General features: G+C 41.5%; 3 protein-coding genes and 1 long non-coding RNA gene across 7 annotated transcripts in view; 2 read left to right on the plus strand and 2 right to left on the minus strand.

The window, feature by feature from the left end:
- On the plus strand, nt 1-14,777 carry cpsf1 (cleavage and polyadenylation specific factor 1). Of its 2 annotated transcripts, none has more exons than XM_044335610.1 (38): nt 1-163; nt 873-1,038; nt 1,134-1,161; nt 1,268-1,401; nt 1,497-1,577; nt 1,670-1,821; nt 2,008-2,154; nt 2,254-2,393; nt 2,529-2,639; nt 2,765-2,858; nt 2,944-3,031; nt 4,725-4,880; nt 5,060-5,111; nt 5,195-5,268; nt 5,365-5,439; nt 5,556-5,636; nt 5,963-6,058; nt 6,153-6,332; nt 6,465-6,606; nt 6,765-6,943; nt 7,143-7,282; nt 7,373-7,553; nt 7,655-7,861; nt 7,943-8,032; nt 8,121-8,267; nt 8,363-8,515; nt 8,793-8,909; nt 9,192-9,282; nt 10,356-10,440; nt 12,138-12,279; nt 12,458-12,610; nt 12,802-12,978; nt 13,355-13,421; nt 13,620-13,667; nt 13,759-13,914; nt 14,106-14,235; nt 14,325-14,463; nt 14,558-14,777. In XM_044335610.1, the coding sequence occupies exons 2-38, from the start codon at nt 895-897 to the stop codon at nt 14,603-14,605; spliced, it is 4,425 nt and encodes a 1,474-aa protein (XP_044191545.1). In that variant the 5' UTR covers nt 1-163; nt 873-894; the 3' UTR covers nt 14,606-14,777. The 2 variants fall into 2 exon arrangements, with proteins under 2 accessions (XP_044191545.1, XP_044191546.1); XM_044335611.1 differs by lacking the exon at nt 1-163 and adding an exon at nt 311-394.
- On the minus strand, nt 11,866-27,930 carry LOC122969697. Its single transcript, XR_006399077.1, has 3 exons — nt 27,650-27,930; nt 24,791-24,794; nt 11,866-11,875 (listed from the first exon to the last, which is right to left on the minus strand). It is a non-coding gene; the product is annotated as an uncharacterized LOC122969697 (long non-coding RNA).
- adck5 (aarF domain containing kinase 5) lies at nt 14,849-25,864 on the minus strand. Of its 3 annotated transcripts, none has more exons than XM_044335615.1 (15): nt 25,553-25,864; nt 21,857-21,948; nt 21,622-21,771; nt 20,483-20,558; nt 18,916-19,116; nt 18,688-18,828; nt 18,293-18,406; nt 18,080-18,211; nt 17,902-17,985; nt 17,720-17,801; nt 17,559-17,637; nt 17,360-17,451; nt 16,921-17,173; nt 15,958-16,074; nt 14,849-15,865 (listed from the first exon to the last, which is right to left on the minus strand). In XM_044335615.1, exons 2-15 carry the CDS (start codon nt 21,925-21,927, stop codon nt 15,763-15,765), a joined length of 1,695 nt encoding a protein of 564 aa, XP_044191550.1. In that variant the 5' UTR covers nt 21,928-21,948; nt 25,553-25,864; the 3' UTR covers nt 14,849-15,762. The 3 variants fall into 3 exon arrangements, with proteins under 3 accessions (XP_044191550.1, XP_044191549.1, XP_044191551.1); XM_044335614.1 differs by lacking the exon at nt 25,553-25,864 and adding an exon at nt 23,799-23,984; XM_044335616.1 differs by lacking the exons at nt 21,622-21,771; nt 21,857-21,948; nt 25,553-25,864 and having other exon boundaries at nt 18,916-19,111.
- ctdp1 (CTD (carboxy-terminal domain, RNA polymerase II, polypeptide A) phosphatase, subunit 1) overlaps nt 26,217-27,949 on the plus strand; it is a 71,123-nt gene continuing 69,390 nt past the window's right edge. The window contains exon 1 of the mRNA XM_044335613.1: nt 26,217-27,363. Within this exon, the coding sequence (XP_044191548.1) occupies nt 27,080-27,363 (284 nt within the window). The 5' untranslated portion in view covers nt 26,217-27,079. The remainder of the gene's footprint in view (nt 27,364-27,949) is intronic.

The raw sequence follows: 27,949 nt of genomic DNA on the forward strand, positions 1-27,949 counted from the left end.
CTCGGAGCAGCTAGTCTGCCAGATATAGAAACAACGAAGAAGATTAGCGCAGCCACAACATAACCACTGCTAACTGCCTAGTAACCCACAAAATATGACCTCTTAAATGTGAACAGGAGAAGAACCAATAAAGCTACACACTCTGATAACGTTTTTGATATAGGTACGTTGGCAAGTTTAATTCACAATTTGCTAAAACTAAGAGTCAGGTGCAAGCGCTGTGCCCTGCTAGCTAACACGCTAACTACAATTAAGGAAGATTAGCACGCCGTTAGCATCGCTAACGTTACCGGCTTCTCATTCACACTAGTCATAACAACACAACTGGACTAATTCTCCTTGCATGTGTCATAAAAAAGTTATGTATTAGACTGAAAGCTAGTTATCCTGCAGGGTAAGACTAATGCTGGCTTAGGTAAAGTACATGGTAACCTAGCTAGTGGTTATTTAGCACATTAACGTTAATGGTATTAAGCGAAAGAGCAGACACTTACTTCCAGTTTTAACCATCTGCGTCGAAGCTAGTTTTAAGAGATTTAGACATTTGCTGCAATTATACTATCTTTTAACTATTAATTTGAGACCACATGCCGTCTCCTGTCAGCCATTATCTTGATAACATTAAGCACTTACCAAAATCTGAAAGTTTACTCCACAGCACTTTTTATGAAAGGGTGAGGGTCCTATCTTTAAGTCGGCATAGAAACTATTCACCTTACCATTCAGTCTTAGCAAAATGTTCAGAATGCTTGATAGTTTACACTGCCCACCCCAATTTACTTTGGAGAAAAAAATACTTTTGGGTTATAAATAGTATTTTGTTTATTGTACGTGATAAATGAGGGATTAATATGGATGTTCTCACCTATCAGATGCTGAGGGCAGGCTTTGAAGATGTATGCTGTACACAGACAAGCCCACACGCCCACTGCAGTGGAGTTTTCTGTCTACTGCAACTTCATTTCCAGTAAGGAGAAGAATTTGATCGTTGCAGGAACGTCTCAACTGTTTGTCTACAGGATAATCCACGATGTGGAGGTAACTGCAGCTCTCCATGTCATTGTATCAAGTTTTAAAATATAAACACAAAAAGGCTTCATGCCAAAAATGTAACATGTATGTTATTGTTTCAGAGTACATCGAAGGCAGACAAGTCCTCAGGTATGGCCAGACAGCTTACTTGAAGTGTATACTTTGCTATAGATACGTGACAGAAACTTTAACGAGTGCCTTTGTGGTGAGACTTCTCTCTTTCCTCCTCCTATAGATTCCAAATCTCGTAAGGAAAAGCTGGAGCAGGTGGCATCCTTTTCTCTCTTCGGCAATGTTATGTCCATGGCCAGTGTCCAGCTTGTAGGAGCAAGCAGAGATGCACTCCTTCTCAGTTTCAAAGACGCCAAGGTATCATTGTCTAACCTGTGCACTGCCTAAACTGATTTAAACTGAAAAACAAATAGTTTTCAACTTACTTTTGGGTGTGTTTGTTCTCTCACCAGTTGTCTGTAGTGGAGTACGACCCTGGGACACATGACCTCAAGACGCTGTCTCTTCATTACTTTGAAGAGCCTGAGCTCAGAGTATGTAGAAACAATAGCACAGTAAATATGTAAAAACTCATGCACAAGTGGATGAATTGTTGAATTAATTTGCGTTCTTTTTCAACTTTAAGGATGGCTTTGTACAGAATGTACATATTCCCATTGTCCGCGTTGATCCAGAGAATCGCTGCGCTGTGATGCTCATTTATGGTACACGACTGGTGGTGTTGCCGTTCCGAAAGGACACACTAACTGATGAACAGGAGGGTGGAGTTGGAGAAGGGTATGTCAGCTGTCCACTAAATGTTCTGCTCATTAACCTTTTTTTAATATATATACTCTATATCTGGTTTGCACTTGTATCCCTGAAAATCCTCACAACACCATGAATTCTTATATCTTGAATTCCCCACTGCACTTGAAAGTTGAGTGGCCATGCTGAATATAACACTGTGAATCTCATCTGCAGACCCAAATCCAGCTTCCTGCCCAGCTACATCATTGACGTTCGTGAGCTGGATGAGAAGCTGCTAAACATCATCGACATGAAGTTCCTTCATGGCTACTACGAGCCCACATTGCTCATCCTGTTTGAGCCCAACCAGACATGGCCTGGGTTAGTCCACCACACCACCAGCTATAATGGCAACTTTATGTCTTTATATTATATTCTGAGGGGTTAACATTTAACTTGTGTTGTGTGTCACTCTGCCAGGCGTGTGGCTGTACGTCAGGACACTTGTAGCATCGTCGCCATCTCTCTCAACATCATGCAGAAGGTCCATCCTGTCATCTGGTCTCTTAGTAATCTGCCGTTTGACTGTACGCAGGTCATGGCTGTTCCCAAACCCATTGGTGAGCTCGGCAAATTCTCTCCTTTGTCACTATTTATAAACTGGAATAATTAATATAGTGTTAGGACGTGTTCCTGGTTTAAGTGTACAGTGTTGCAGCTCATTTGAGTGCTAAACACATATCAAATCTCTTTAGGTGGTGTGGTGGTGTTTGCTGTGAATTCATTGCTGTACCTGAACCAGAGTGTTCCACCGTATGGAGTGTCTCTCAATTCTCAGACAACTGGGACCACAGCGTTCCCTCTGCGTAAGCACTCACATGACACCTGTACCTTCACCAAACACCTATACTTGTATCTTTAATATGTTCTATTACATACCCTTTGATATTTTGTGATACACATCAGTGGATAACATGTTTTGGTAATACAGGTGTACAGGAAGAAGTAAAGATCACACTGGACTGTTCCCAATCTGACTTTATTGCTTACGACAAGATGGTCATCTCTTTGAAAGGAGGAGAAATGTGAGTCATAATTACTACCAGAATGTACATGTACCCTAATGGCAGTTTATGAATCTTTGCTGACTCTTGTCTTGTTGTCTTGCAGATATGTGTTGACTCTCATTACTGATGGCATGAGGAGCGTCCGGGCTTTCCACTTCGACAAAGCAGCTGCCAGTGTCCTGACAACCTGTGTAAGTTTATCCTCAGCAGAGGAGTAAAGCCTCCGAGGGAGTTGTATTATATTCAAGGACAAGACAATTACACATTCACAACCTCTGTCACATTAAAATAGAATTGCATTATGGGTTGTTAGCCTATAACAAACGCATTCTGAGGCTAAGCTGTAGATAATATGAGGCAATCTGAATTTGTCAAACCATGTGAGTATCTGCCAGTTACAGTGTTTTAGTATGAATTTCCTTGCTAAGCTGTGGCAGATGGAAAGTAACGCAAAGCAGGAATATGGTACTAAAAAGACTGTAACTTTAGAAGATACTCACTTAATTTGTCCAATGGAAACAGCTTTTGTTTAATTTGAGAATGCATTACACTGAATGAAGACTGTGGATTTTGCCCTCCATCTCTTACATTGAAATTACTTTTAGAGGGGAACAATTACAGCAATCAAAAACCCTTCCAATGCACATATGAGCATGTGAGTATTGTTTTAAGACGGACACAAAAAACCAAACGTGAACGCGTCCTTTAACTTACAGGAGATTGGTATGACTTGTATAATGTGTTTTGCTACCACAGAGTAAAACAAGTCGAAAGCATCTCCGGACATCTTTACAGCAGACCAGGGACCAAATCATCTGTCAAGCAACCATGAATTAGTAGTGTCACTGAATGGAGAAGCTCAAGAGATTCAAAAAGTTGTAAAATGATAAAAGTCAGGGAAAATCATTCTGAGCACTTCAAGAGCTCCCCAGAGAGGGGATTTATATTATTCTGTAAAGGTATACTATGCAGGAATTGTTGGTTGGTGTTTGTAAACACACAGCATTCAAAGTTAGGGAGAGAGAGAGCCGAAGACGTACTCAGCTTTGTGCGTTAACTAATTAAGTAATTAAACATTATTTTCTGAATGTTTCACAGCGGTTACGTTCTACAGCACAAATAAACACACCTACTCTGCTCTGTGTGTGTGTGTGTGTGTGTTGGTCAAACAGACACACGGACAGCAGAGGAGCAGCACACAGCAGCACTCTGCACACAGTGGAGGAAAGAAGCAGGGAAAAAACTAAATCAAATAAAAGCACAGAGATGTAACCTGGTTGCTACCCTACGAGTCCTGACCTCACACCCTGTGCTGTGTTATTAGCTGGGGGCTACACACTCACAGTTGGGATCATATTGTGGTTTTAAGTCACAGATCGGATCATTTTTCAGATCAGCAAAAAAAGAGAGACAAATATAACTTTGCTTTCCGTTTATTCTGTAAAACACTTAAAGCAAGGAACCTTTGCCCATGGTCCACTGCCCAGAGGTTGCAGGCCAGAAGTGCCTGGAACACAGCAAAATAATAAGAAAATACAGGCACAGGACAGGTTCTCTGTAGATACATACAACACCACAAACTCGGCGCCTGAGGGATTTCTTTTGTTTCTTATGTATAAGTCTATACATTGTTTTTAGTAAAATCCTGCATAATATACCTTTTTAATGATTTCATTTTTCAATTTGATTAACGAAAAATCTTTCAAGGATGACGACTATTTTTTTATTGGACTAACGATATCTCCGGGAAACTTTTGTCACAGGACTGATTAAGTGTTTCTCTTCTTCAAAAAGTAGGGGGATTTTCTAACATTGGAGACAATACAGTATTTGGGTATTACACTGTGTAGGTGACCTTTGCATATCTGCGCTTTCCTCCTCTAGATGGTGACCATGGAGCCTGGCTACCTTTTCCTTGGTTCCCGCCTGGGAAACTCGCTGCTCCTGAAGTACACAGAGAAACTGCAGGAGACACCACCAGAGGAGGGCAAAGAAAAGCAAGACAAGGACAAAGAGAAAGAGAAGGAAAAAGATAAACAGGTAAGTTTGTGTTTGTGGTAAATGTGAATGCAGCCTGTTGTTATGAGGCACTATTGAAACTCTGTCTGAATTTTCACTTTGCTTATGCTATCTATGCTACTATGCTTATCTAGTTGCAGCAAGTGACTTAGACACATGTTGTTTGAAAATAGTCTTAAATTGTTGCTTATGAATTCCAGGAGGAACCACCAAGCAAAAAGAAGCGAGTAGAATCTTCCACCAACTGGACCGGTATGTTCCAATTTAATTTTGATATGCGTGTGTGATCCACCACTGCCAATCTGTGTTTCTACCTAATGTCTTTGGTTTGACAGATGAGGTGGATGAGATAGAAGTGTACGGAAGTGAGGCCCAGTCAGGCACCCAGCTCGCCACATACTCCTTTGAGGTATTAAAAAAAATCTATGAATGGCTTTTTTTTGTCTATGTTTGTCTCGCATCTTTGTTGAAGGTAATGGAAGGTCTTTCCTGTGTTTTCTTACAGGTGTGTGATAGCATACTGAACATCGGACCTTGTGCCAACGCCTCCATGGGTGAACCCGCCTTCTTGTCTGAAGAGGTACAGGCAGTTAAAACACTTCCCGGAGTCTCTGTTGATTGGTTACTGCTTTGTATTTCTCCAACATGCTTTAGCAGGAAATTGTATTTAATTATTTGATTTCATCTTACCCACAGTTCCAGAGCAACCCCGAACCTGACCTGGAAGTCGTGGTGTGTTCTGGCTTTGGCAAGAACGGTGCATTGTCTGTACTTCAGGTAAATCCTCCTCCCTGAGTTTTTCTGTTGTTTTGTGCATGGGTAGTTGTATGCATGATAAATGTTACCGCACCGTCCTAAAACCTGTGGTCGCAAGGGCCGTCTGCCACAAGTCCAGTGACGGTGCTAAAGTGAATTCTGGGTCTACCAGGGCTGCCTCAGAGATCGACGGAGTAGCCTGTAAACACCCCAGACACAAGCTGACACAGCTCTTACATAACTTCTGTGATTTGCAACTCCAGCATGTTGCGGGGTTTATATGCAATTCTGCAAAGCCTGAAAATGTAGCACTGTGTTTGAACTGTTTGTTTCCGTTCTGTTACCAGAGAAGCATCAGACCCCAAGTAGTCACTACGTTCGAGTTGCCAGGCTGCCACGACATGTGGACAGTCATCTCAAGTGAGGTCAAGGAAGACAAAAAAGTACCGTTTATTTCTGCCTAACAGCTCAACGTTTCCTCTCATTTATTGTGAGATCTTTTTTTTTGTAGTCAGATGTTTCTTGCTCTCTTCCCAGGCTGTGAAAACCGACGAGTCAGAGGATAGGGGAGAGACGGAGACAGGTGAGGATGGTGAAGAGGGAGAAAAAGACAAGGAGGAGAAGGAGAAAGAGGAGGAGGAGAAGGCAGAGCCTCCTCTGGAGGATGATACAAAGAAGCACGGCTTTCTTATTCTGAGCAGAGAGGATTCAACCATGGTAGGAACACGCATGAATAAACATCTTTTGTCTTGTAATATTGATCTATGTTATCTCGTTTAAACCCTCTCTCTAACTGCTTTCCTTTAACACCGTAAGATAACACTCAACCACCTCTGTGTTTTACTGTAGATCCTTCAGACAGGTCAGGAGATCATGGAGCTGGACACCAGTGGTTTCGCCACCCAGGGGCCCACAGTGTTCGCTGGAAACATCGGTGACAACAAGTACATCATCCAAGTCTCTCCCATGGGCATCCGGCTGCTGGAAGGAGGTGAAAAAAACTCTCCTTGTGATCATTTTTCTTTGAAATTTGGTTGTCACAGTAACAGAAAGTAATATAAATAAATGTATATCCATCTTTTTGAAGAATTAATTGTATTGTTTCTATAGCCTGATTCACTGACACATACTGATAAATTCCTCTTTCAGTGACACAGCTCCACTTCATCCCAGTGGACCTAGGCTCTCCCATAGTGCATTGCTCTGTGGCAGACCCTTACGTGGTCATCATGACTGCAGAAGGAGTAGTCACCATGTTTGTGCTGAAGACTGACTCATACATGGGGAAAACACACCGGCTGGCTCTGCAGAAACCGCAGATCCCCGCTGTGAGTAAATCATACCTTTAAAAGGGTTTTCATTTGACAAGCACGCCCCCTGCAGGCCAAACGCAAGACCTTTAAGCATGAGTGGAAGCTTTTGCCTTCTCAGCAGTGTCAAATTGACACACTTTGATTCTGGGCTTCAAGAATGACAACACGCAAATGCACAACCTCATGATTATTTGATTAACCTCTCATTCCACAGCAATCTAGGGTGATCACACTGTGCGCGTACCGAGATGTGAGTGGAATGTTCACCACAGAAAACAAAGTGAGCTGCTCCGTCAAAGAGGACACGATGATCAGGGGTCAGTCTGAAGCAGAGACCATCATCCAGGACCTCAGGTTAGACTTCACAGCCCTTCCACTCTGAAAGAAACAACCAGTCGCCACCCCTGCTATTTATTCATGGATTGATGTTAAATGTTTGTGCAGTAACACAGTGGACGATGAGGAGGAAATGTTATATGGAGACTCCAATGCCAGCGCGGCACCCGCAAAGGACGAAATCAGCCGCAGCTCTACAGCACAGGCGCCGTCTGGAAGTGAGGGAAGCTCCAGCAAAACAGAGCCCACCCACTGGTGTATGATCATCAGGGAAAACGGTGTAATGGAGGTATGGGGTTTATATAAGATCAGTTAATCAGTCACATGATGCACATTAATTTTGTTACGACAATGACTTTTTTTCGTGGTCCTTGTCTTTTATTTTAACAGATTTACCAGCTGCCAGACTGGAGACTGGTGTTTCTGGTTAAGAACTTCCCTGTCGGTCAGAGAGTGCTGGTGGACAGTTCCTCTGGCCAATCAGCAACACAAGGGGAGGGTAAAAAAGAGGAAGTGACACGACAGGGAGAGATCCCATTAGTCAAGGAGGTGTCTTTGGTCTCACTCGGCAACAATCACAGCAGACCATATTTACTGGTAAGTGTTTCCTAGAGTGACCAGACAAATCTGTTATAAAACAAACCGGGACAAATGCGAGTATGTTTTCTTGTTTCCTAGGTCCATGTGGAACAGGAGCTTCTGATCTATGAAGCGTTCTCTTATGATCAACAGCAACCTCAAAACAACCTGAAAGTGCGCTTCAAAAAAGTAAGAAATAAGACTAATTTGAAGTGAAGTAAACAAAGTCAGCTGTGGATGAAGTTGATGTTCAGTGCTTGTACTTTACTCTGCACAGGTGCCCCACAACATTAACTTCAGAGAAAAGAAATCAAAGCTTAAGAAAGATAAGAAGGCAGAGAGCGGCGTATCCGACGAGAGTTCAGCTGCAAAAAGTCGGATTGCCAGGTTCAGATACTTTGAGGACATCTCTGGATACTCAGGGGTATGATGAGTTTAGGATTCCAGCTCCCAACATCAGTGCTACAAGAACTTAAACATCCTTGTCATGTCATTTTCCACATTTCCTCGTTGTTTCAGGTGTTCATCTGTGGACCTTCTCCTCACTGGATGCTGGTCACTTCTCGGGGAGCCATGAGGCTTCACCCCATGACCATCGATGGCTCCATCGAGTCTTTCTCCCCCTTCCATAACATCAACTGCCCCAAAGGTTTCCTATACTTCAACAAACAGGTACACGGAGGACACCTCGTCACTGTGGTTGAGATAACGTCGGTGTTTGGATGAAAGTTTCTTCTTTCTGTCATGTCTTCAAAACTAAACCTGCACTTTGAACTGAGACAGAAGATTTCTCATGGATGTGATTCCACATGAGTCCGAATGTTAATTATTAAGGTCTTTGGTTGTAGAGAGATTATCATTCTAGATTTCAACAGGCAATTTTATTTTTCAGTCACTTTCTAGCTTCTTGAGCACTTATCAGTGCATCTCTGTGTGTGTTTTCCCGCAGGGAGAGTTGAGGATCAGCGTCCTGCCCACCTATCTGTCCTACGATGCCCCTTGGCCAGTGAGAAAAATCCCACTGAGATGCACTGTCCACTACGTCTCCTACCATGTCGAATCAAAGGCAAGGATCCTCTCACTCTGCCCACACAGCACCAGGGGCTCCAAAGCAGCGACCTGACACAAATTCAAACTGAAACACGTTCCCCGGACTCACACACCTCCGCTTGCATAACGTGATGCAAAATAAAAGCGTATCGACCGGGACGCTTTGAAAAGTTTGAGATGAAAGCCCTCTAGCCTTAAAGCTTTCTTACCGCGAGAGAAAAAAATCAATGAGGGTGACTTTGAAGAGATTAGTCTTTGATGTGAAGTTTTTCTGTGTGATTTTTGGCTTCGGCTTCAGGTGTATGCTGTGTGCACCAGTGTGAAAGAGCCCTGCACTCGCATCCCCAGGATGACAGGAGAGGAGAAGGAGTTTGAAATCATAGAACGAGGTCAGACATGAACACACATACACACACCTATTGTTTACAAAGGTTCCCAAACTTTTTTTGTCTGATGTAGCTCCACAACCCTATCAGATGATCTAAAGTAGCCATTCATCAACACCAACCATCATATTCCAGATGTGTCGTTTCAAATGGATTTGAAACTTCATGTTATTGGAATCTCTCTTACATATAAGTGCTATTTAAAAATTAGTGTTAGCTACTATTGCTACCATTTATCCATTGTCTTTAGCTAACTATTAGAAATTACTTTTAGCTAATATTTGAACCATTTATTAATTTCTTGTAAATAACCACTATCATTTAAAAATTACTCTCAGCTCGGGCTGCAACTATTTGCAACAATTATTTTCATTATTGATTAATCTGTCGTTTATTTTCTCGATTAATCAATTAATTGTTTGGTCTATAAAACGTTAGAAAATGGTGAAAAAATGTTGATCACTGTTTCCCAAAGCCCAAGGGGGCGTCCTCAAATGTCTTGTTTTGTCCCGACCAACAGTCTACAACCCAAAGATATTTAGTTTACTGTCATACAGGACTAAAGAAACCAGACAGTTATTTTGACAAGCTGCAACCAGAGAATTTTGACTTTTTTTCCCTTAAAAATGTCTCAACGATTAATCGAGTATCCAAATAGTTGGCAATTAATTCAATAGTTGGCAACTAATCGATTAATCAACTAATTGTTGCAGCTTTACTTTTTGTTACTATTTCAACCATTTATTCATTTCTTTCAGCTTACTATTTCACCACTATAAAACTATATGAACTAGTGATGTCCAAGCACTTTCAACCACTATTTCCACCAACCTCTGTGCTTGCTTGTTAATAAGTTTTCACACGTTCTCAATCATGTTACAGCTGACTCAGATTGTTGTGAGGCATGTCCTGTGCAGTCAGCCTTTCACAGCTGGTAGTTTACTGCTTATTGTGGCAAAAAATTACAATCTTTATCCTGAACACAAATATGTGGATAGCTACTCCACAACCTTTTCATTGGGAGTTTACATTGTCAGGATGGTAATAACTGTTGTTTCTCCTCCTACTCTCTGCAGATGAACGTTACATTAATCCTCAGCAGGAGAAGTTTTCCATCCAGCTCATTTCTCCAGTCAGCTGGGAGGCCATTCCCAACACACGGTAAAAGCTGTTGTCTTTATATATCGCACCTTTTTTAAAAAAAAAAAAAAACAACAGTGCAGTTTGCAAAATCAATAGGACCACCTTGTTTTAATAGAGATTAGGGTAACCATGAATAAAGAGGTCCACACAAGCTTGTGGCAGTTTTGTTTTTCTCATTTTCTCTGCAGCTGGTCGTCTCACTGGAGGCTTTGTGCTGCTTTAAGTGGAGTTTAATTGAAAATCTTGGGTCATTTATCCAAGTTGTAAACAGTTACTTTGATCTCACATGGCTGCTTTCCCTCATCCCAGTGAGGGTCAACTGTTCTTGGTCAACAAATTTGAACTGTGTGCATGAAGTACTTAAGCCCAGCACACAATGTTCCTTCTGGATATGTTGGCTCACTGATTGTGAGATAATGTGTATCAGTCTTTCCTGTGAAAACACATTTGGATTGGAGAGAGGGCTCAGTGTCAGGAGAACTTTACCCTGCAGTCACTGACATGTAATATTAAGCTGGGAAACAGTCTGCTTTATACAAGTATAAAGTCAGGTTGTGTAAATTTGATTCTACCAAAAACATCCAAGAATCAGATTATATTCAGTCAGACAAGCCCGTTGTCGTCTGAGTACAGAACTTGTATGCAGATAAAATGCTGACAATGAAAGGTGACCTTTGTCTGTGTAATGACCAGCTGTGGTACTGTAGCTGCCACTACAAGCAAAATACTGACAGTTCACTCTCATACATTTCTTATATTCACAACACAGTAAGTAATATCACCAAGGATGGTGGAGGTTTTGGAATTGTAAGTCAATGGAGTATCTTCAAAACGATTGAACAGAATGAAATGAAATGTTGCTGTAGGTGAAGCCGCAGGCCTATGAATGAGTAGCTTGTAGTTTGTTTTGATCCATGTCCAGGACATTTTTTGAACATATTTCTGGGTGTCCTGGTGCCCTTGGGGTTTAACATACTGTCCACGTAATCGCAACCTCCCTCTGGCCAGAACCTTTGTTATATGTCCACTCTCTCCCCTCATTTCCTGCCATGTCCTTGTAAAATAAAGGCAAAATACCAGAGGGAAGAAATTAGAAGAAATTCCAAAAAAAAACCCAAATAACAAATTGATAGGACATTTGAAACTGCTTGATTTTTGACACCTACTACCTCAAATAAATCTGACACATTAAGCTCATGACTGACTGTGTCACTGTGGACTTTTGTGCTTATTACTGCCTGTTAATACATTCAGAAGATTGAGCAGCCTTGGCAGAAGCCACTGTAGTTACCAGTCTGTTTCAAGCGAAATGGTCAACAGCATCTAAAACCTTCTCCCCCAATACCAAAGTCTGTGTCCGAAAACTTTCCAAAAACCAAAAATCAGCAAACCTCGTGCAGCAATTGGCCAGTGGGCAGGGTGTGAACTCTGTCTTCACTCATTCTTCACACAACTACTTCCATTACTTTGTGTGTGCAGCTGAGTGTAGCACCATGAATGTGTTGAGGGAATATCATCCAATAGTGTGTGTCTGTCATAAACTGTAAATGTGACATCCAGGGTTTGAATCTAGCATATATCATACCTATGTCTCTATTGGTTGATGTGAATGTAAGAGAGGCACTGTCAGCTTGAAGTAAATGCTGATCCTGAACAGCTGCACATCTGCACTTTTGTTGACCTGACGTAACATCTGAGCGCTCTGTCTCCATAAGGATCGACCTGGAGGAGTGGGAACATGTGACATGTATGAAGACAGTGGCACTGAGGAGTCAGGAGACAGTGTCCGGACTGAAGGGCTACATCGCAGCAGGGACCTGCCTGATGCAGGGGGAGGAGGTCACCTGCAGAGGCCGGGTGAGCAGCACACAGCAACATACTGTTGTTTTGCTCCAGGGGGGTTTTCTTACTACCCACATCTGATAAAAACAAGAAGTGAAAACCGGCTGTAAACGCCTCAAAGGTTCAGTTCCTGCAAAAAATAATAATTGGCTGTTTTGCCTCCATTATTTAACTGTTTGATTCTTATGTTCAGATTTTGATCCTGGATGTGATTGAAGTAGTGCCAGAGCCAGGCCAGCCCCTCACCAAGAACAAGTTCAAAGTACTGTATGAGAAGGAACAGAAGGGACCGGTGACAGCTCTGTGTCACTGCAACGGATACCTGGTCTCAGCCATCGGACAGAAGGTCTCACATTAGAAAAAACACCACTGTCTCATACTGTAACTAGTTACTGAATGATAATAGAACTGGATTGGAATTAGCCCTAACATTAGATTTGTGAATTTTGATCCAAAAACTAACGACAACCTAACTTAATACTTAAATACACAAAGAACGAAGAAGGGTGTGATGGACTCGCGTGTGTGCTCCTGCAGATCTTCCTGTGGGTCCTGAAGGACAACGACCTTACCGGCATGGCCTTCATCGACACCCAGCTCCACATCCACCAGATGTTCAGCATCAAGAACTTCATCTTGGCTGCCGACCTGATGAAGAGCATCTCGCTACTCCGCTACCAGGAGGAGAGCAAGACACTGTCACTTGTCAGCAGGGTGAGGAAGTAACAGACACACAGTGGAACACTTCACCCATTGCTGATGGAAGATACATTTATAATTGAATTCAGACCACCAAATTTGCCAGAATTGAATTGTTCCCTCGCGCAGTTAGATAGGCCCAAATGAAGTTTCAAACTAAACAGGCTTAAGTGTTGTATTGGAGTGTAGAGGGAGATTGACTTGAACCTGTGGGCTGCAGTACACACAGTGGAGTGTTTATTGATTAGGATGTAGAAGTGAGTATTGATGGTCTGTCTCCTGTGGGTATTTGGATTTAATCGAGTTAGTCTTGAAGAGAGCAGCACTGGCAGCTGGAGATAGTTCAGGGGATTTTGGATTGAACTGTTTTCTTCTCTTGTTTTGGGAACAGGATGCAAAGCCCTTGGAGGTTTACAGCATTGAATTCATGGTGGATAACAACCAGCTCGGATTCTTGGGTAAGTTTTTATATATTTATATATATATATATATATATATATATATATATATATATATATATATATATATATATATATATATATATATATATATATATATATATATATATATATATATATATATGCGCCTTTTGGGAGAAATTACATTTACAGGTTGCAAAAGTGTCGCTTCCATTCTCACTATTCTTTTCTTTTTAGTGTCGGACCGAGACAAGAACCTCTACGTATACATGTATTTACCTGAGGGTGAGTCTTATTGTTGGAACCGCAGATGCATGTTATGTAACTCAAGGTGATAAACTAGTATCACGCATTTAGTTTGTATCTGTGGTTGCAGCTAAAGAGAGCTTGGGAGGTATGCGCCTGCTGAGGCGAGCGGACTTCAATGTCGGAGCGAACATTAACACTTTCTGGCGGATGCCGTGCAGAGGAGCTCTGGACGCTGGCAGCAAAAAGTCTCTGACCTGGGATAACAAGCACATCACGTGGTTTGGTAGGTGACCCAAACTCTTGCTTCCTATGTCAGATGTTTGCTTTATTGAAAACGTTCCTAAAATTTGACAACTGAACAAGCAGGTACAAGCTGTGATTTTTCAGTGGCATCTGGTCCAGAATTGATTGGGAAAGTTAAATTCTTTCATGTCTGCAAATATTGGACTAAAAAGCCATTTGCTGTTTCCACAGCAACACTAGACGGAGGAGTTGGCCTGCTCCTCCCCATGCAGGAGAAGACTTACCGCCGCCTGTTGATGTTGCAGAACGCTCTCACCACCATGCTGCCTCATCACGCTGGTCTAAATCCAAAGGCCTTCAGGTTCACATCTACTTACAGTGCAGTACTTGTCACACGCTAGAAATCACTGTTCAAAGATGGAATTATATTTTCTTGTATCTCACATCCAGAATGCTGCACAGTGACAGACGAGGCCTGCAGAACGCTGTGCGAAATATCCTTGATGGAGAACTCCTCAACAAGTATTTGTACCTCAGTACGATGGAGCGCAGCGAGCTGGCCAAGAAGATTGGTACCACTCAAGACATTGTAAGAACTCTAACAGAAGACAGCATGCAGTGAAAATAGTTTTCTTATTCTGATTTTCTTTTCATTTTATGCATCCCCCCCCCCCCCTTTCTAGATCCTGGATGACCTTCTGGAGATCGACAGAGTAACTGCTCATTTCTGAGAGCCACATTCCCTCATCTCATCTACAAATGCTGTTTTATACTGAATGAAGAAAATGTTTTGCCATCTTTGTGCAAACCTGATTTGTTTTTCTTACTTGTTGGACAAAAAAAAGAGGCCCACCATGTTTTCGTAGAATATTTTGTATTAAAAAAAAAAAAAAGAAAAATCAGCAAAAATACACAAGCCTGTGTGTTTTTAATTTCACATTGAGCTTAAAGTAAAAAGGACAGGGATGCATTAAAAAGGAGGTAGAACATTTTATTGACATTGTTAAAATAATTTAAAAACATTTGGTTAGGTGGTACTGGACCATTCTTCTGAGCTGCAAAGAGTGTGCTCACAGTTGAAAAGCAATAACTTCTGATCTCAGGGGAAGTGGGACCCAAACACCCAACAGCTTTCTGTTTGCAGTAGCCTTCATCAAAGCAACACTAAACTGAAATGGTTCATCACACACACACATTAATATCAATTCTTCACATGACAGATTAACATTCACTGTACTGCTGTCAATAAAGCTGCAGTTTCTTGAAGCACTGAAATATTTCACTGGAAACCATAAAGAGATTTTCTTTTAAACATTTTTTTTTACATTTAATGTCATCGCAGTGGAGATGCAGCAAGACGTGGTGTTAGCTTCATTTTACAGCCAATGTACAATTACTACACATTACTCATGGAGTACAATGACTCCAGTTGATGTATTAAGCCAGGATGATACATATACTTTAATCATTTGGATTTCAAAAAGATTTGCTCTACTAAGATTACACTAAAACAAATTGAATTAATACTAAAAAAATAAAAGTAATTTTCTTAATTTAAATAAAACCATTACAGTGGTCTGCGGAGTTGTTGTGTATTGTGAAACATTGGTCTCTGGGAGTCTATAGTGGAGTGGGTTTGGTGCTTTACGGTCCTGCATTGTAATATATTGTAAGCCATTTTCAAAACATCATCAGTTCAGGATATGATTTGGTGTTGAAACAGTGCACACACACATACACTGGAGTAGCACCATTACTAGCAGGACTCGGAGCCGCTTCAGTGGTCAAAGGCTCCTTGTTGTCTAGTGGTTGGCTTGCATTAACTTGTGCTTAACTTGGAAAATGTCCATATTCTTTGTTTCTTCAAAAAGTGTTGGAGAGCTGTGCACTACCTCAGGTACTCGTACATGTCTGCGTCCAGAGATATGAGACCAAAGTACGACAGCAGGTTCAGGAAGGAACGCGTGAGATTCATTGTTGCTATCTCCCATCTGCAAGGGAGTCAAAATTCATTTTCAGTGGTTCTGGTCACAAAAAAGTAAATATTAACAGCACTGCTTTCGGAAACTCAATGAGTTCTTACCTCAAAGCCAGCTCAAACTTGAAGCTCTCATATGTTGTCCGCACCCAGCGGAAGATCCAGAACCTGGGCAGCATCCCCACCCTCTCTGCCTGGATCTTGCCCCAGCCTCGCACCGCACTGAAAGCCAAGAAGGATGTCAAGAATGTGAACCTAACTATGCTGGTAACTTATCATTCAGCAACACACTTTGGTCTGATTTTGGTCTCAAACTTGTCGATGACACATTACTCTGTCACTGAAATGTTTTGACAGTGCGTCCATATGACACCGGCCAACATTACTCATCAGGTAACAATGCAAGCTAACAGGGTGAGACTGGTTTGAGGTGTCTTGGCTCATACTAGCACCACTGCTGTTACAAACAGCTGGAAGACTTATAAAAAAATAATTTGTGCTGTCTGACTTCTGTTGGACAATGTTTGCGGAGAAAATACTGAAACACTAATCAGCTCCTCAACGCACCGTTTGACCAGACCAAAGACCAAAGGAACTGATTTTTTTTTGTTTGTTTTTTTTGTTTAATTGTCCATAGTTTACTTAACACAGTTAACAGTTCACTTGGACTTTTTGAGATTTTTATTTTGCAACATGAAGGTCTAAGTGCTGTTTCAAAGCCTTCTTCACACTGCCAGGAAGTAATGCTCAAGATATTGTGTTGGCTTATAGTTTGTCAATAAAAAAAATTCTGAGTCTAAAAATACAGACTCGAATGGAATAAGCTCATCAAATATGCACTATATGTAAGTGTTAATGTCCCCCCCAGATGCTTAAAAACCCCAGTACAGGTAATAGGTACTCAGTAAGTTCTTCCACCAGATGTCAAAGTGCCCATTAATTATTGATGCAACATGTTGGAACTGCAATTTTAATGGATGAACAGGTTTTCTTTCAAAACTACAGGTAACAAATTTGTAAAAGTTGAAAATCTCAGCATGTAGGACAGGTATTTTTGGCTGCACTGACCTCTTGGCCATGACGAAGTAGCGGTCTACCGGAGCGCCCAGAGTGATGTTGATGCTTCGGACTGTGTTGATGTTGCGGAAGACCAGCAGCATCGGCCTGGGCATCGACTTCAGCACCTGCATGACGCTGTCAAAGCGGTTGATGGCCATTTTGCGCATGTAGGTTGTCTCCTCCCGATTCAGGATGTTGGACAGACCCAACTCCCGCATGTTGATTGGTCGCTGCAGCAGCATCTCGCAGAAGAGGAAGTACTCTGCAGAGCAAATGAGGTAAGAAATTTCATATTTCATTGTTTATATTTTACCCCTTTTTTTTACCCAGTTTGGTCATTCTGTTAGTGTCTTTATCAAATCTAATTAAATACTGTATTTTTGTGGTACAAAAACCTTGCTATAATAGAAATCAATACTAATGAATGAATGAAGTTGATTGTCCTCACCTTTGACTCCGAGGGCATTGGAGTACTTCTCCATTGCTGCCTCATTTCGCAGGACTATGGACCTCCACAGTTTACAAAGGGCCATTCTGTCACTAAGGTCAAAGGTGACAGATATTGAACACTATTAGGTCATCAGCCATAACAGCCAGTCGATAGTTTTTCAAAGGTTTTCAATAAACGGGAGTCATCCGAATCTTACTGTTGGCTAAGATATTCGTATAAGCCATGGTCCAAGAGCACCAACTCTGCCTTGTTATCTGGACCTTGTCTCACTAGAACTGCAAACACAGAAACATTTATTTAAGTTGATTTAAAAAAAACAGTCCAAGAGAGCATCATACACACACACTATGTACCTACCATTCCCAGGATGAGGGTCAGCATGGATGAAACCAGTGTAGAATATTTGCTCAGCAAATGCTCGGATCAGTTTATCAGCAGTCTGAAACACAAACATTTCTTGAGGCATTTCATTCGGACAGCGTTTCTATGATAACAATCCACTCTAAGTGTGATTTGTTGTGCAGAGTGCCTCAACTTACATCTTTCAAACTTAGTCCTTGTCTTTTAATTTCTTCCACATTGTTGATTTTGCAGCCGTTGCAAAACTCTGCCGTCAACACTCTCTTTGAATTGGGGAGAATAAAACATGAGGAAGCTTTTAGCCAAAGAGAAAGTATGGACACCCAATTATTTTGTACCATAAATAACAAACCTCACCTTACTAGTTTGTTCCCAAAAGACTTTTGGTACAACAATGAATTTGAGGTGGTTCAGCTCCTTGGCGCAACGCTCAGAATTCCTGGCCTCGTTCTCAAAGTCCAGCTCTTGAGCTAATGTTCCCTTCAAGTCCTACAGAAATTACAAGTACATCATTCTCCCAAGCATAAACTGTACAGTAGGTTGAGCGAGAAATATCACCATTTTTCTTACCTTGAGGACCCATCGGAACCCAAAGCTGGGGTGCATGAACTTAACGATATCCAATAGGATCTCCAATGTTCGGATATCACCATCAAACCGATCTCTGAGGTCAATGTACTGCACCTGTGTGGACAACAAAAATGATTATACTGAACTTTCTGTTCATGTAGGTTCCAGAAGATGCTTCCCTCATACTGATAGTCAGTGTAATATAAGGCGATATATTTTCCAGGTGGTTGGTAATGCTGTTGCCCAAAAACAAGGGGTTTGACTTAACACAAGTCTAATGTGGTGTTCATTATGATCCTTCATGCTCTAGGAGTGCTGTGTCAGATCAAAAAAGCTGGCAAAAATGGAAATAAATGATTGATAATGCTGACTTTGGTCTGGAAATTAGTACTTGCCTTCACAGCAACAGATGTTCCATTAAAGAGTTCTGCCTTATGAACCTGGGCCAAGCTGGCAGCAGCAATGGGTTCATAATCAAACTTCTTAAAAAGCTGCTCTGGGCTTTTGTTGAAGTCTTCTTGGAAGAGAGCATCCACCTGTTGCAGACACAAACATGATCCTGAGAAATTTCAAGCTGTCCTCTCCGGCTGAACCATGTGCCTTGTTTGTGTTGCAGTTCTCACCTCTTTGTACCTCCTGTTCAAGGCCTTGTCTTCCAGTATTTGCAGGGTGCGGATGTACTCGGGGGGTAGCAAGTGGTTAAAGGAACAAAGACCTTGGCCGAGTTTGATGTATATTCCTCCGTTCCTTATGGCTCCGTCCACCATGCACTCTGCTGCCCTCTGGTGGCAAGCTGACATCTGGGCCAAGTAGGATGGGCTGCTCTAGCAGGGGAGGACAGCAGTAAGACATGACTGTCCACACAATGTCAACACCCACAGTGACAGAAAATCACAAGCAACAAGTCCACCACCCTAGGTACAATGTTTGTTAATAATTAATTACCTCAGGGAGCACTGATGAAACTATTGACTAAATGCAGAGGCTTGCAACTTACAGCTAAGTTGCATCCTGCCCATGTTTTACTATGTCAAACATGACAATCTAAAGCCACCATATTTGACTGATGACCAGAATTTTCACAAAATTTCTCTACTGATTGTCAAATTTCCTCTGGGACAGCCCAAAATCGGACATTGCACAGGAACCTTTACGATGGGGGAACACACTGCGGTAATGATTTAAATACGGGGATAACGGTGCGCATTTTCAGACAGTCTCTCCTGGAGGGCATTCATAGTGTTGCACTTGTCTGTACACGTGAAAAGTGACAGAAATAGTTGTGTAAATAATGAAAAACGAGAGCTCGAGAGAGAAGTTTAAGGCTATAATATGTAACTAATTATTCTGAATTAAAATGTCTAAAAACAACTAGACCTATGTTATATATTTTGTTCAGCTGTGTACTTACATTATCCCAAATGCCATAATTTTAAATCAAGGTAACGGTCTGTTTCATTTGGTTGCCTGTCAATGGCGTCATACCCCCTCTTCAACGAGTATATGCACACAAGATGGTGATCATTTTGTGCGCATGCGTCTGCATTGTGGCTGTTTGCCACAATGGCGTCTACCAAAGAGTACACGTACAAGACAATATGCCAGCATTGTGGTTGCCTGCCAGAAACTCTGTCATAAATTGACTTTTATTTGGCTTTAAGCCACATCTTTATGATAAACTTTTTAAATCTTGGTCGTTGTTAAGTATGTCTTTCAACCGGATGAAGGATTTTAGTCATCGGACATCTAGATCTTAAGTTATCAGAGAAACAAGCTGAGCAAACTTTAGAAGCAGCTTGGCTAGCAGCCCCTCCTGAACGTTCTGTGTCTGCCAAACAGCATCGGAGAAACACTAATTTTTAATGTGAAACTGCTTTATTCAATGTTGTTACTGGTTGTAATCCCCATGTACGTTTGTTTTGGTGAGGTGGAGACCTCTGCAGATAATTCTGCTCCCAGTGGAAATCTCTTGAACGTCTGGATCTTAAGTTGTCAGAGAAACTATCTGAACAAACGTTAGCCCCTCCTTACGTCCTGTGTCCGCTGAACAGCATCAGAGAAACAATGATTTTTAACGTGAAACTGCTTTATACAGTGTTTTTACCTGTTTTAATCACCAGGTTTTTTTTGGTTTGGAGAGGAGGAGACCTCTGTGGATAATTCGACCCCTTTTCATCACATTGAACTTACCTCATCTAGGCCACGAAGAGCCACATTGGTGGTCCACCAGTAATCCACAGAAATAAAGATTCCCACAGAGAGAGATCTGAGGACACACAGATAAGAAGCTCACTGAGACTCCAAAAGGGTTTAATTGAACACCAGCAGGGAATGCGAGCCATCTGTTTTGGCAACGCTTGTGGTAAATGATGGTCACTCCAAGTGCATTTAAAAACCCAGAGATTCACCTCAGTATGGACTGAGAGGGCTGCAGTATGCCTTGTAACATCTAGTCTGCTGGAAATTCATTGGAGGGAGAGAAACTCTTTCAGTTCAGCTACACTTCAAACAGGAAGCTGTTCTTCATAGATACATAAACTTATTTTCAGACACAAATGACACTTTTTCTTAGGGGGCTAATGAAATATGTTGATAGACGTATGATTTTAAATGAGAACACGTAGATAACTGAGATGATCAACTCAACTTTGGATGTTAGTGGAACCAGACAACGTGGAATTTAATATGTCACTTGAACACTAAAATTTGTGAATAGTGTGGTGCACAATTTAAAGCATAATAAAACTAGTAACAATGCTGAAACACATGAAATCAGACTCACGGTTTGAGCACACAGATTAACAAATCAAACTGTGTTAGAAGGCCCAAATTCGCTGGATGAAAACTGACAGGATCATTTGAAAGACTAGTTCAGATCAACGATTCACAACAAGACGAAACGGTTTTAGAATGTTGCAAAGAAAACTGCAGTGGTGTGAACTGGTTAGTTGCTGAGCATCTGAAGCCATTGCCTAGGGTTTCAAAAGACCTACTATGTCAAATCGCCAAGTGCAGTTTCAGAACATAAGGAAGTAGCCATTTCTCTTCAGCCAATCAGGAAACAGCACAGGCCAGTACAAAAACATGGCAGATTTCCTGACAGAGGAGGAGAAGGGTCTGATTGCAGTCTTGCAGACTTAGACGACACCCCCATGATGTTCTTACCATAACCCTAACCATCCCCCTCCTCATGCCTAAATCTAACCAAGTGGGTGTGTCGTGAGTAGTACTGTGAGTCTACAGATAGACCAGCTCATCCAACTTTTTGAAGAGCAGCATTCACTTTACAACCACTGCTCAAAAACACTGATATGGTACATCTGACAAACCTGCAGAACCGACCAAATCCTTCAATCACGATCCTCATCTTCCTCCTCTCTCTCGGTTCTGACACAGCGTACTGGACACCCAACGCCACAGGCACGCCGACAGTGACGCCAACAAGTGTCTTCCATAACAGCCCTCTGCGCTTACCTTCCCTGAAAAGAGGAAACAATCCTATTTCATCAAGACAGCAATATCTTTGTGGACAGAATCATCTGTGTTCTGGCTGGTATTTGATACCTGATTGAGCTGAAGGATCTGGTTTTTTGGAGTGATGAGCCAGGATGCGGATATCTCCGGAGCAGAGCCATGTGATGGAGACATAACCTTAACTAGAGAGAAGACAAGCGCTGCATGAAAACCCTTTCCTGCTTCACAGCTGAAGCTCATTCTTTTATCTAACCAAAAAAACAAAAAGCTGATTCTTCATTTGCATGTGACAAATAAACTTGAGCAATTGACTGATTGACATACAATTTTAACTGGAACTGTAGACATGGTCTGGATCACGGTATGTACGCAATAATAACTCCAAGCATGCAAAAAGCCTGCAGACTTTGAAAATCATTGCATTTCCAGACAGTCATGACTTACAGCATTAATCATTTTACAACAATGCATCCATTATAAGGCCTGATAACTGGGTGAGAATGACCTACCTGGCTACAATAAAACAATTCACGCTCCCGTTTACTATCTGCCATTCCCTTCTCTCTTCAGCAAAAAACGTTTCAGTGTTATTATCATCTAGATTGTTCAGTTTGTTAAGAGGGCACATTTGTTGGTAATTCTGCTTCCCATAATCCCCCTTTACAGTCTACTTAACCGCAGCCTTGGTTTAAAAAAATCCCATACTGCTTTCTCCATTTCATTTTTTCAGTTGTTTTAAAATCCTGTGGCTTTTTTTGGAGCTGCCCATTTCCCCAAAATTGGGCTGCAACTAGTGATTATTTTCATCAATGATTAATCTGGAAAGCAGCCAATGGTGACCCCAATGACTGAGAAGCTGGAACTAAGCATTTTTGCTTGAAAAGAATCCCTCAAAACAATTACTAAGATGATCAAAGTAGTCGCCAGTTATTATTCTGTTCATTGATTAATGGACAAATTGACTAATTATTTATAATCCCAAAGGTAAGAGTTCAACCTTGCCCCCCTAAACCTTAAGCTTTAACAGCTCTGATATGTTTGTGTAACATGTTACTTATTCTTTATGGTTGTTTGATGAAAGTGTGGGTCACTGAGTTGACAATAACCCTCCTGAGATCTACTACCTGACTGACTGTCACTGATAGTTGTGGGGAGCCAGTTATCACCAGACATCCTGCTAATGTCAGGCTTGCTACATGAGACAGACCCTGATAGTATGTTTGAGTGACAGCACAAAACTATGTGATATAATGTGACAGGATCAGACACATGTTAATGACTAAACAGGGCCTTTATATGTATATGTGTATGTGTGTGTGTGTGTGAGAGAGTGTGTGTTGGGAAGGCAGGAAGAGGAGGAGGAGGAGGAGGAGGTCTGCATCAAGGCCAATATGACCAGCCAGAGTACTTTCTTTGTTGTTTTAGTCTGCATCTGAGGGACAAAATGTGTCCACTGCTGACAAGATGATTTACAGATAGCAGTGATGTCAGGGACCTGAGTGCAGCAATATCAAACAAACCCTCCGTCCCTCACACACTGAGCAGAACATCACTTTTCTGAAGACTGTTTCCCATCACCACTATCAATGACACAGCCATGAAGAGATACAGTCAGGGTTGTTTGGTCTAATCTTAGAAACACTAACATTATAGGTAGAGTATGTGATTATTAATTAATGTAAATGTATTGATGTAATGTAAAATATTCCATGTAATGGAATATTTTGCTGTCACCCCTCAAAGTAGCAGTAAAGTTATAGCTGCCAACAGAAATGGAAAAAATGTGAAATACAGCTAAGCAACCTTGACAAACACAGTACCGGTCAAAAGTTTGGACACACCAATGTCAAAGAATCATACTCAAAAAATGCAGCTTCGCCTCTTGAATACCTTACATGAGTCTTGTGTTAGTAACTGTTGCTAAAATGACCAGCTAATTACGGCTAACTTTAGCCATTGGTCATCCGGCTAACTTCAGTTGACGCTACTATCAAACCGTGCTATATATTATTTAGAAATATCGTTCATTTACCGCTCTGGAGGTGTCCCCTGTCATGCTTCCCGGGTTAACACAGCTCTGTTCACAGTGACGAATAATGTCCAAAGTGTCCTTCCTATGCACGATGTAGCCGGTTACTGGTAACCTATCACCTCCTTAATTAATCGACAGCTAGTTACTAGCATGCCTGCCTCCTATAGGTTTGTCCGAAGAGTAAGTACAAGAGGATGCCCTGCCGCGCTTTTCCGGTTTCGCTTAAATCTTGTTCAATGTGCATAGGTTTATTTATTTATCATTGTTCAGTCCAGACGCCGCGAAGAGATTGTTCTTGCAGTGTGCCATCGTAATAATTGGCATAAAAAGTCTTTTGAATTGTAAAATAATTATTATCTTTAGATTAATTGATTCATTCAAACAAACACTATACAGCTAAGTGAGTCATTACAGTTTAAATATATTTAATTATGCCATTAAAAATCATCGGTAAAAAAAATCCTAAATCATTGAATGGTGTGCCAATTAACAGTTCCATTTCAATTAAATTTAAATTTTTCCTTATGTGGTAAATTCATTCATTCATTAATTATTACATGGATTCCATCAGTTTCTATACACTTGTCTCCTGCTGTGATGTTTGTGATCACTAAAAGATCTCTTTAAGACATAGAAATACTCTGCTTGGAGTAATAATGTGTTGATTGTTAAACCAAAATCAGTGTGCTGCTATCTGAGATCTGAATCAAGAGGATATGATGTGATATGTATGATTGTCATGACTGTCTGACATGTTTTGTATGTCTATGAAAAGTGTCATGTGTAAGTGTACTGCCTAAGGACACAGAATGAATTTCAGTGTAAACTGACAATAAAGTCATAACGTATCGATTCTAAACTCCTTTTCCCGGTATAAAAAAATAATCCATGGATAGCAAAATCATTCAGACATCTCCTACTTCGCTGAAAAGTCCATTCTCCTCAGTGTATGTGTACTAGACATCACACTTGTGTAAGTGGTAGGTAGGTACACGTCTTAAACTCAGATTTAAGGTGAGAAACTTTTGTAAAAAAGAAAACCCCGCACGATAATCATCATGCACAGTGAAGACCAAACATCCAAGAGAGGTAACAAAAAGCAAAACACGTGTCTGAGTGGAGGGGGATTTTAAATTCTGAAAAATCCTTAATAACATTCAGTGAGACTAATTAAAGGAGCTCCAACCCAACGGGATCTGAGGGGCCAGTTATTGTCAGTACTGTGACTCTTATCAGTTATGTATGGAATATGAACCTTGTACTTTTACTGGCCACAGTAATACCTCCTCCCATGTTACCAGAAGGTGCACTTTTTTTAGCACCGGGCGGACATGCGGACTGGACGGTGATGCATCTTGGTGGCGGACTCTCTGGTGGGAGGTATCAAACAAAACGTCATCGATCATCCGGAGTGGTCCGAGCGAGGCATGCTTTCTTGTCCGAGGTGTCTATTCACTTGTTTTTCATGCCTCCTCCTCCATCCATTCATCCTAACGTCAACCTATAAAGACCATTATTAACCGTCTTGCAAAGCACAAAAAATAATATGACCTTCAGGGTCAGAAATGTAATTTACACAGTATGACCTCTAACTTTTCTACAGCGCACTTTAATCTGTGTGGGAGCATCGCGTTGAGAGAGCCTGTTCACATTAGAGTTGTAAATGATGCACTAATAAGGCAAACAAGCCTGTTCAACCGACTGTGACACATGGGACATTAGTGTATTATTATTTCTCTGTTACATCATCTTACATCAGGTGGCTCTAGATCCCATGGTCCTCATCTCAAGCCCTGTGGAAAGTGGCAGGGGGAAAACAAACAACAAAAGTTTGGATGTCTTGGGTTTTTCCATTGCAGCCTCATTTAGTTGGGATTTATGTTGATAATATGACACTTGGATACTGCGTCGCATGTGCGTTGCTGTCTTAACAAGCTCGCCAGATTTAGCGTGACCGGAAAGGGTGTAAACCTTCAGAATAACGGTTGTAAAATGGTTTAGTTGCAGGAAAAAAACAACGACACTGAAGTTAGCTTCTCATTCGATTTAAAGGTCCAGTTTGCAGAATTTAGTGGCATCTAGCGAAGCGGACTTGACAGAAATGGAATATAATATTCATGTTTTAATTAGTGTATATTCATCCGAAAATAAGAATCGTTGTGTTTTTGTTACCTTAGAATGAGCCCTTTATATCTACACAGGGAGCGGGTCACATAAAACAGAAAAAAGGGTGATTTCACTGATATTTCTCCACCCAGACCACATTGAACCAGGTCCAGATCAAAAACCACTACACTTAGACTTGTCAAATCTGGACTAGATTGTTATTATTATTATTAAAATTTAACGCGTCTAAGTGTAGTGGTTTTCGATCTGGACCTGGTCTAATGTGGTCTTGGTGGAGAAATATCAGTAAAATTGCCTTTTTTTTGTTTTCATAATCAAAATAAAAGGTTTCACAAATCTGAGGATGGATTGCGTTAAGGCTTTTGCTACGAAGTCTAACACTTTTTCATGAGTGTAAGTGGTGAAAAAATGGAGAATCAGCTGCTAAATATTATAATATAATATTTACGTTTTCCCTTAACTTTTCTATGAACTTCGAATTAGAAGCTGACTTCAGCCTCGTGTAAAACCACATGTAGGTTATGCGTTATCCATAACGACACGCACTCACATTTATCAGCGTAATCATTAGATATTAAATGGAGGGAAACGGAAGTTTTTACAACAATGGTAACGTTTCAATTAACCATAGCGCTGGTGTTCAATGAGGTGTTATATTTGGAAACCTGAGTTTAAAGCGTGTTTTCTCATCTAGGTTGGCGATAGTCTACCGGATGCGGTAGCTGCAGTGTTGCGCTTTCCTGTTTACGTGAGGCCAAATTGTTTTTTCCTAGGATGGCGAACTCATGACCCGCACGACTCTGCCTCTGATTGGCTAGTACTCGTTGCATTCGTTGGTTGGGTTGGTTAGATTTAGGCATGAGGAATGAGATTGGTTAGGATTAGTGTACGAATATCAGGGTAAACCAATCAGAGGCAGAGTAGGGCGGGTCGTGACTTCGCCGTCCTAGGAAAAAAAAAATCTTTTACGGGCGGGAAGAGCGAACATAGCTGACTGTACAAGCTAGCTACGGCAGCACTTTTGTTTTATTTCTCCTTGATGCAGGTTATTTTGCAAGTTTTAATGATTCACGGGGCACTGCGGGGTCTAGTGGATACGTTGTGAGAGGACCGTCGCGACAAACTAAAGAGTTTTTTTGGGGAAAGTGCGGAGCATGGAGGATCCCCCTGCAGACTCTGGCGGCGGTGCAGCAGCGGAGGGGCCCGTGGTGCAGGTGGCAGATATCTGCTGGCCGTCCGGGGCTCTCCCTCTACGGCTCCTGGAGTGGAAAGTGAAACCCGGATCCCTTGTTAACGTGGACTCCGTGCTCGCACTTTGTGCTCCCATATCTCCGGAGGAGAAGGGGGCTGCCAGGCTGCCAGAGAGGAAGGTGAAGTCGGACCGTGCTGGAGTAGTCAAGGAGCTATGCTGTCAACTTGGACAAGTCATACCCCCTGGGTGAGTCACTCTGCCTGCTATAGCTCGTTAATGTGAGCTGCACTTGCCCCCTGCCTGGAGAGGCTACAGACAACATGTCAGCTGTAGTGTCGGTTCAGCTTTGCGAGTTGCACACTTCACCCACAATGTTATGCTAGCTAGCTAACAAGCTAACGTTGCTAAGTGTAGGTGCTAAGTTAACGTCCACAATTGTCAAGCTGCTCAAAATAAACAAGCACAGTTCTGGTCAGGACCTTCAAAATAAAACTTTTTTTTTTTTTTTAAAGTCCCCTTCCACTCAAAATACATTTTTCTTCTTGTTCCTACAGTTGAATGTTTGAGCTTCACTGTGCAGAATGATGCATGTGCAGTTTGACATTAGAAGGCTGTTTTAACATTCATCTGCGGAAAGTTGAAAGTTTCTCTGTGATCTTTGAAAGTCTGATCTCAGGGGATGCACCTACGAGCATGATTTGTGACCTCACAACTAGCCTGGAGCCAATACTGGTCCAATATTCATCTTATACAAGTGTGATGTGGAAACTTGAAGCCTCCAGCCCACAAACACTGAGATTGAACTTTACAGTGAAGTAGGAGACGTCTTGTG

The sequence above is a fragment of the Thunnus albacares genome, chromosome 19 (assembly GCF_914725855.1).
Source record: "Thunnus albacares chromosome 19, fThuAlb1.1, whole genome shotgun sequence".
Taxonomy (NCBI): Eukaryota; Metazoa; Chordata; class Actinopteri; order Scombriformes; family Scombridae; genus Thunnus; species Thunnus albacares.

Bases quoted from the DNA above. Each gene is read 5' to 3' on its own strand.
- cpsf1 (XM_044335610.1), top strand. From the start codon at position 895: ATGTATGCTGTACACAGACAAGCCCACACGCCCACTGCAGTGGAGTTT. The intron at 2,640-2,764 runs GTAAGCACTCAC...TTGGTAATACAG, and splicing joins GACCACAGCGTTCCCTCTGC to GTGTACAGGAAGAAGTAAAG. The intron at 6,607-6,764 runs GTGAAAAAAACT...TTCCTCTTTCAG, and splicing joins CATCCGGCTGCTGGAAGGAG to TGACACAGCTCCACTTCATC.
- adck5 (XM_044335614.1), bottom strand. From the start codon at position 23,822: ATGACAGGGGACACCTCCAGAGCG. The intron at 17,802-17,901 runs GTAAGTTGAGGC...TTTGTGTTTCAG, and splicing joins AAGGACTAAGTTTGAAAGAT to ACTGCTGATAAACTGATCCG. The intron at 17,174-17,359 runs GTGAGGACAATC...TTTGCTCTGCAG, and splicing joins CAATGCCCTCGGAGTCAAAG to AGTACTTCCTCTTCTGCGAG.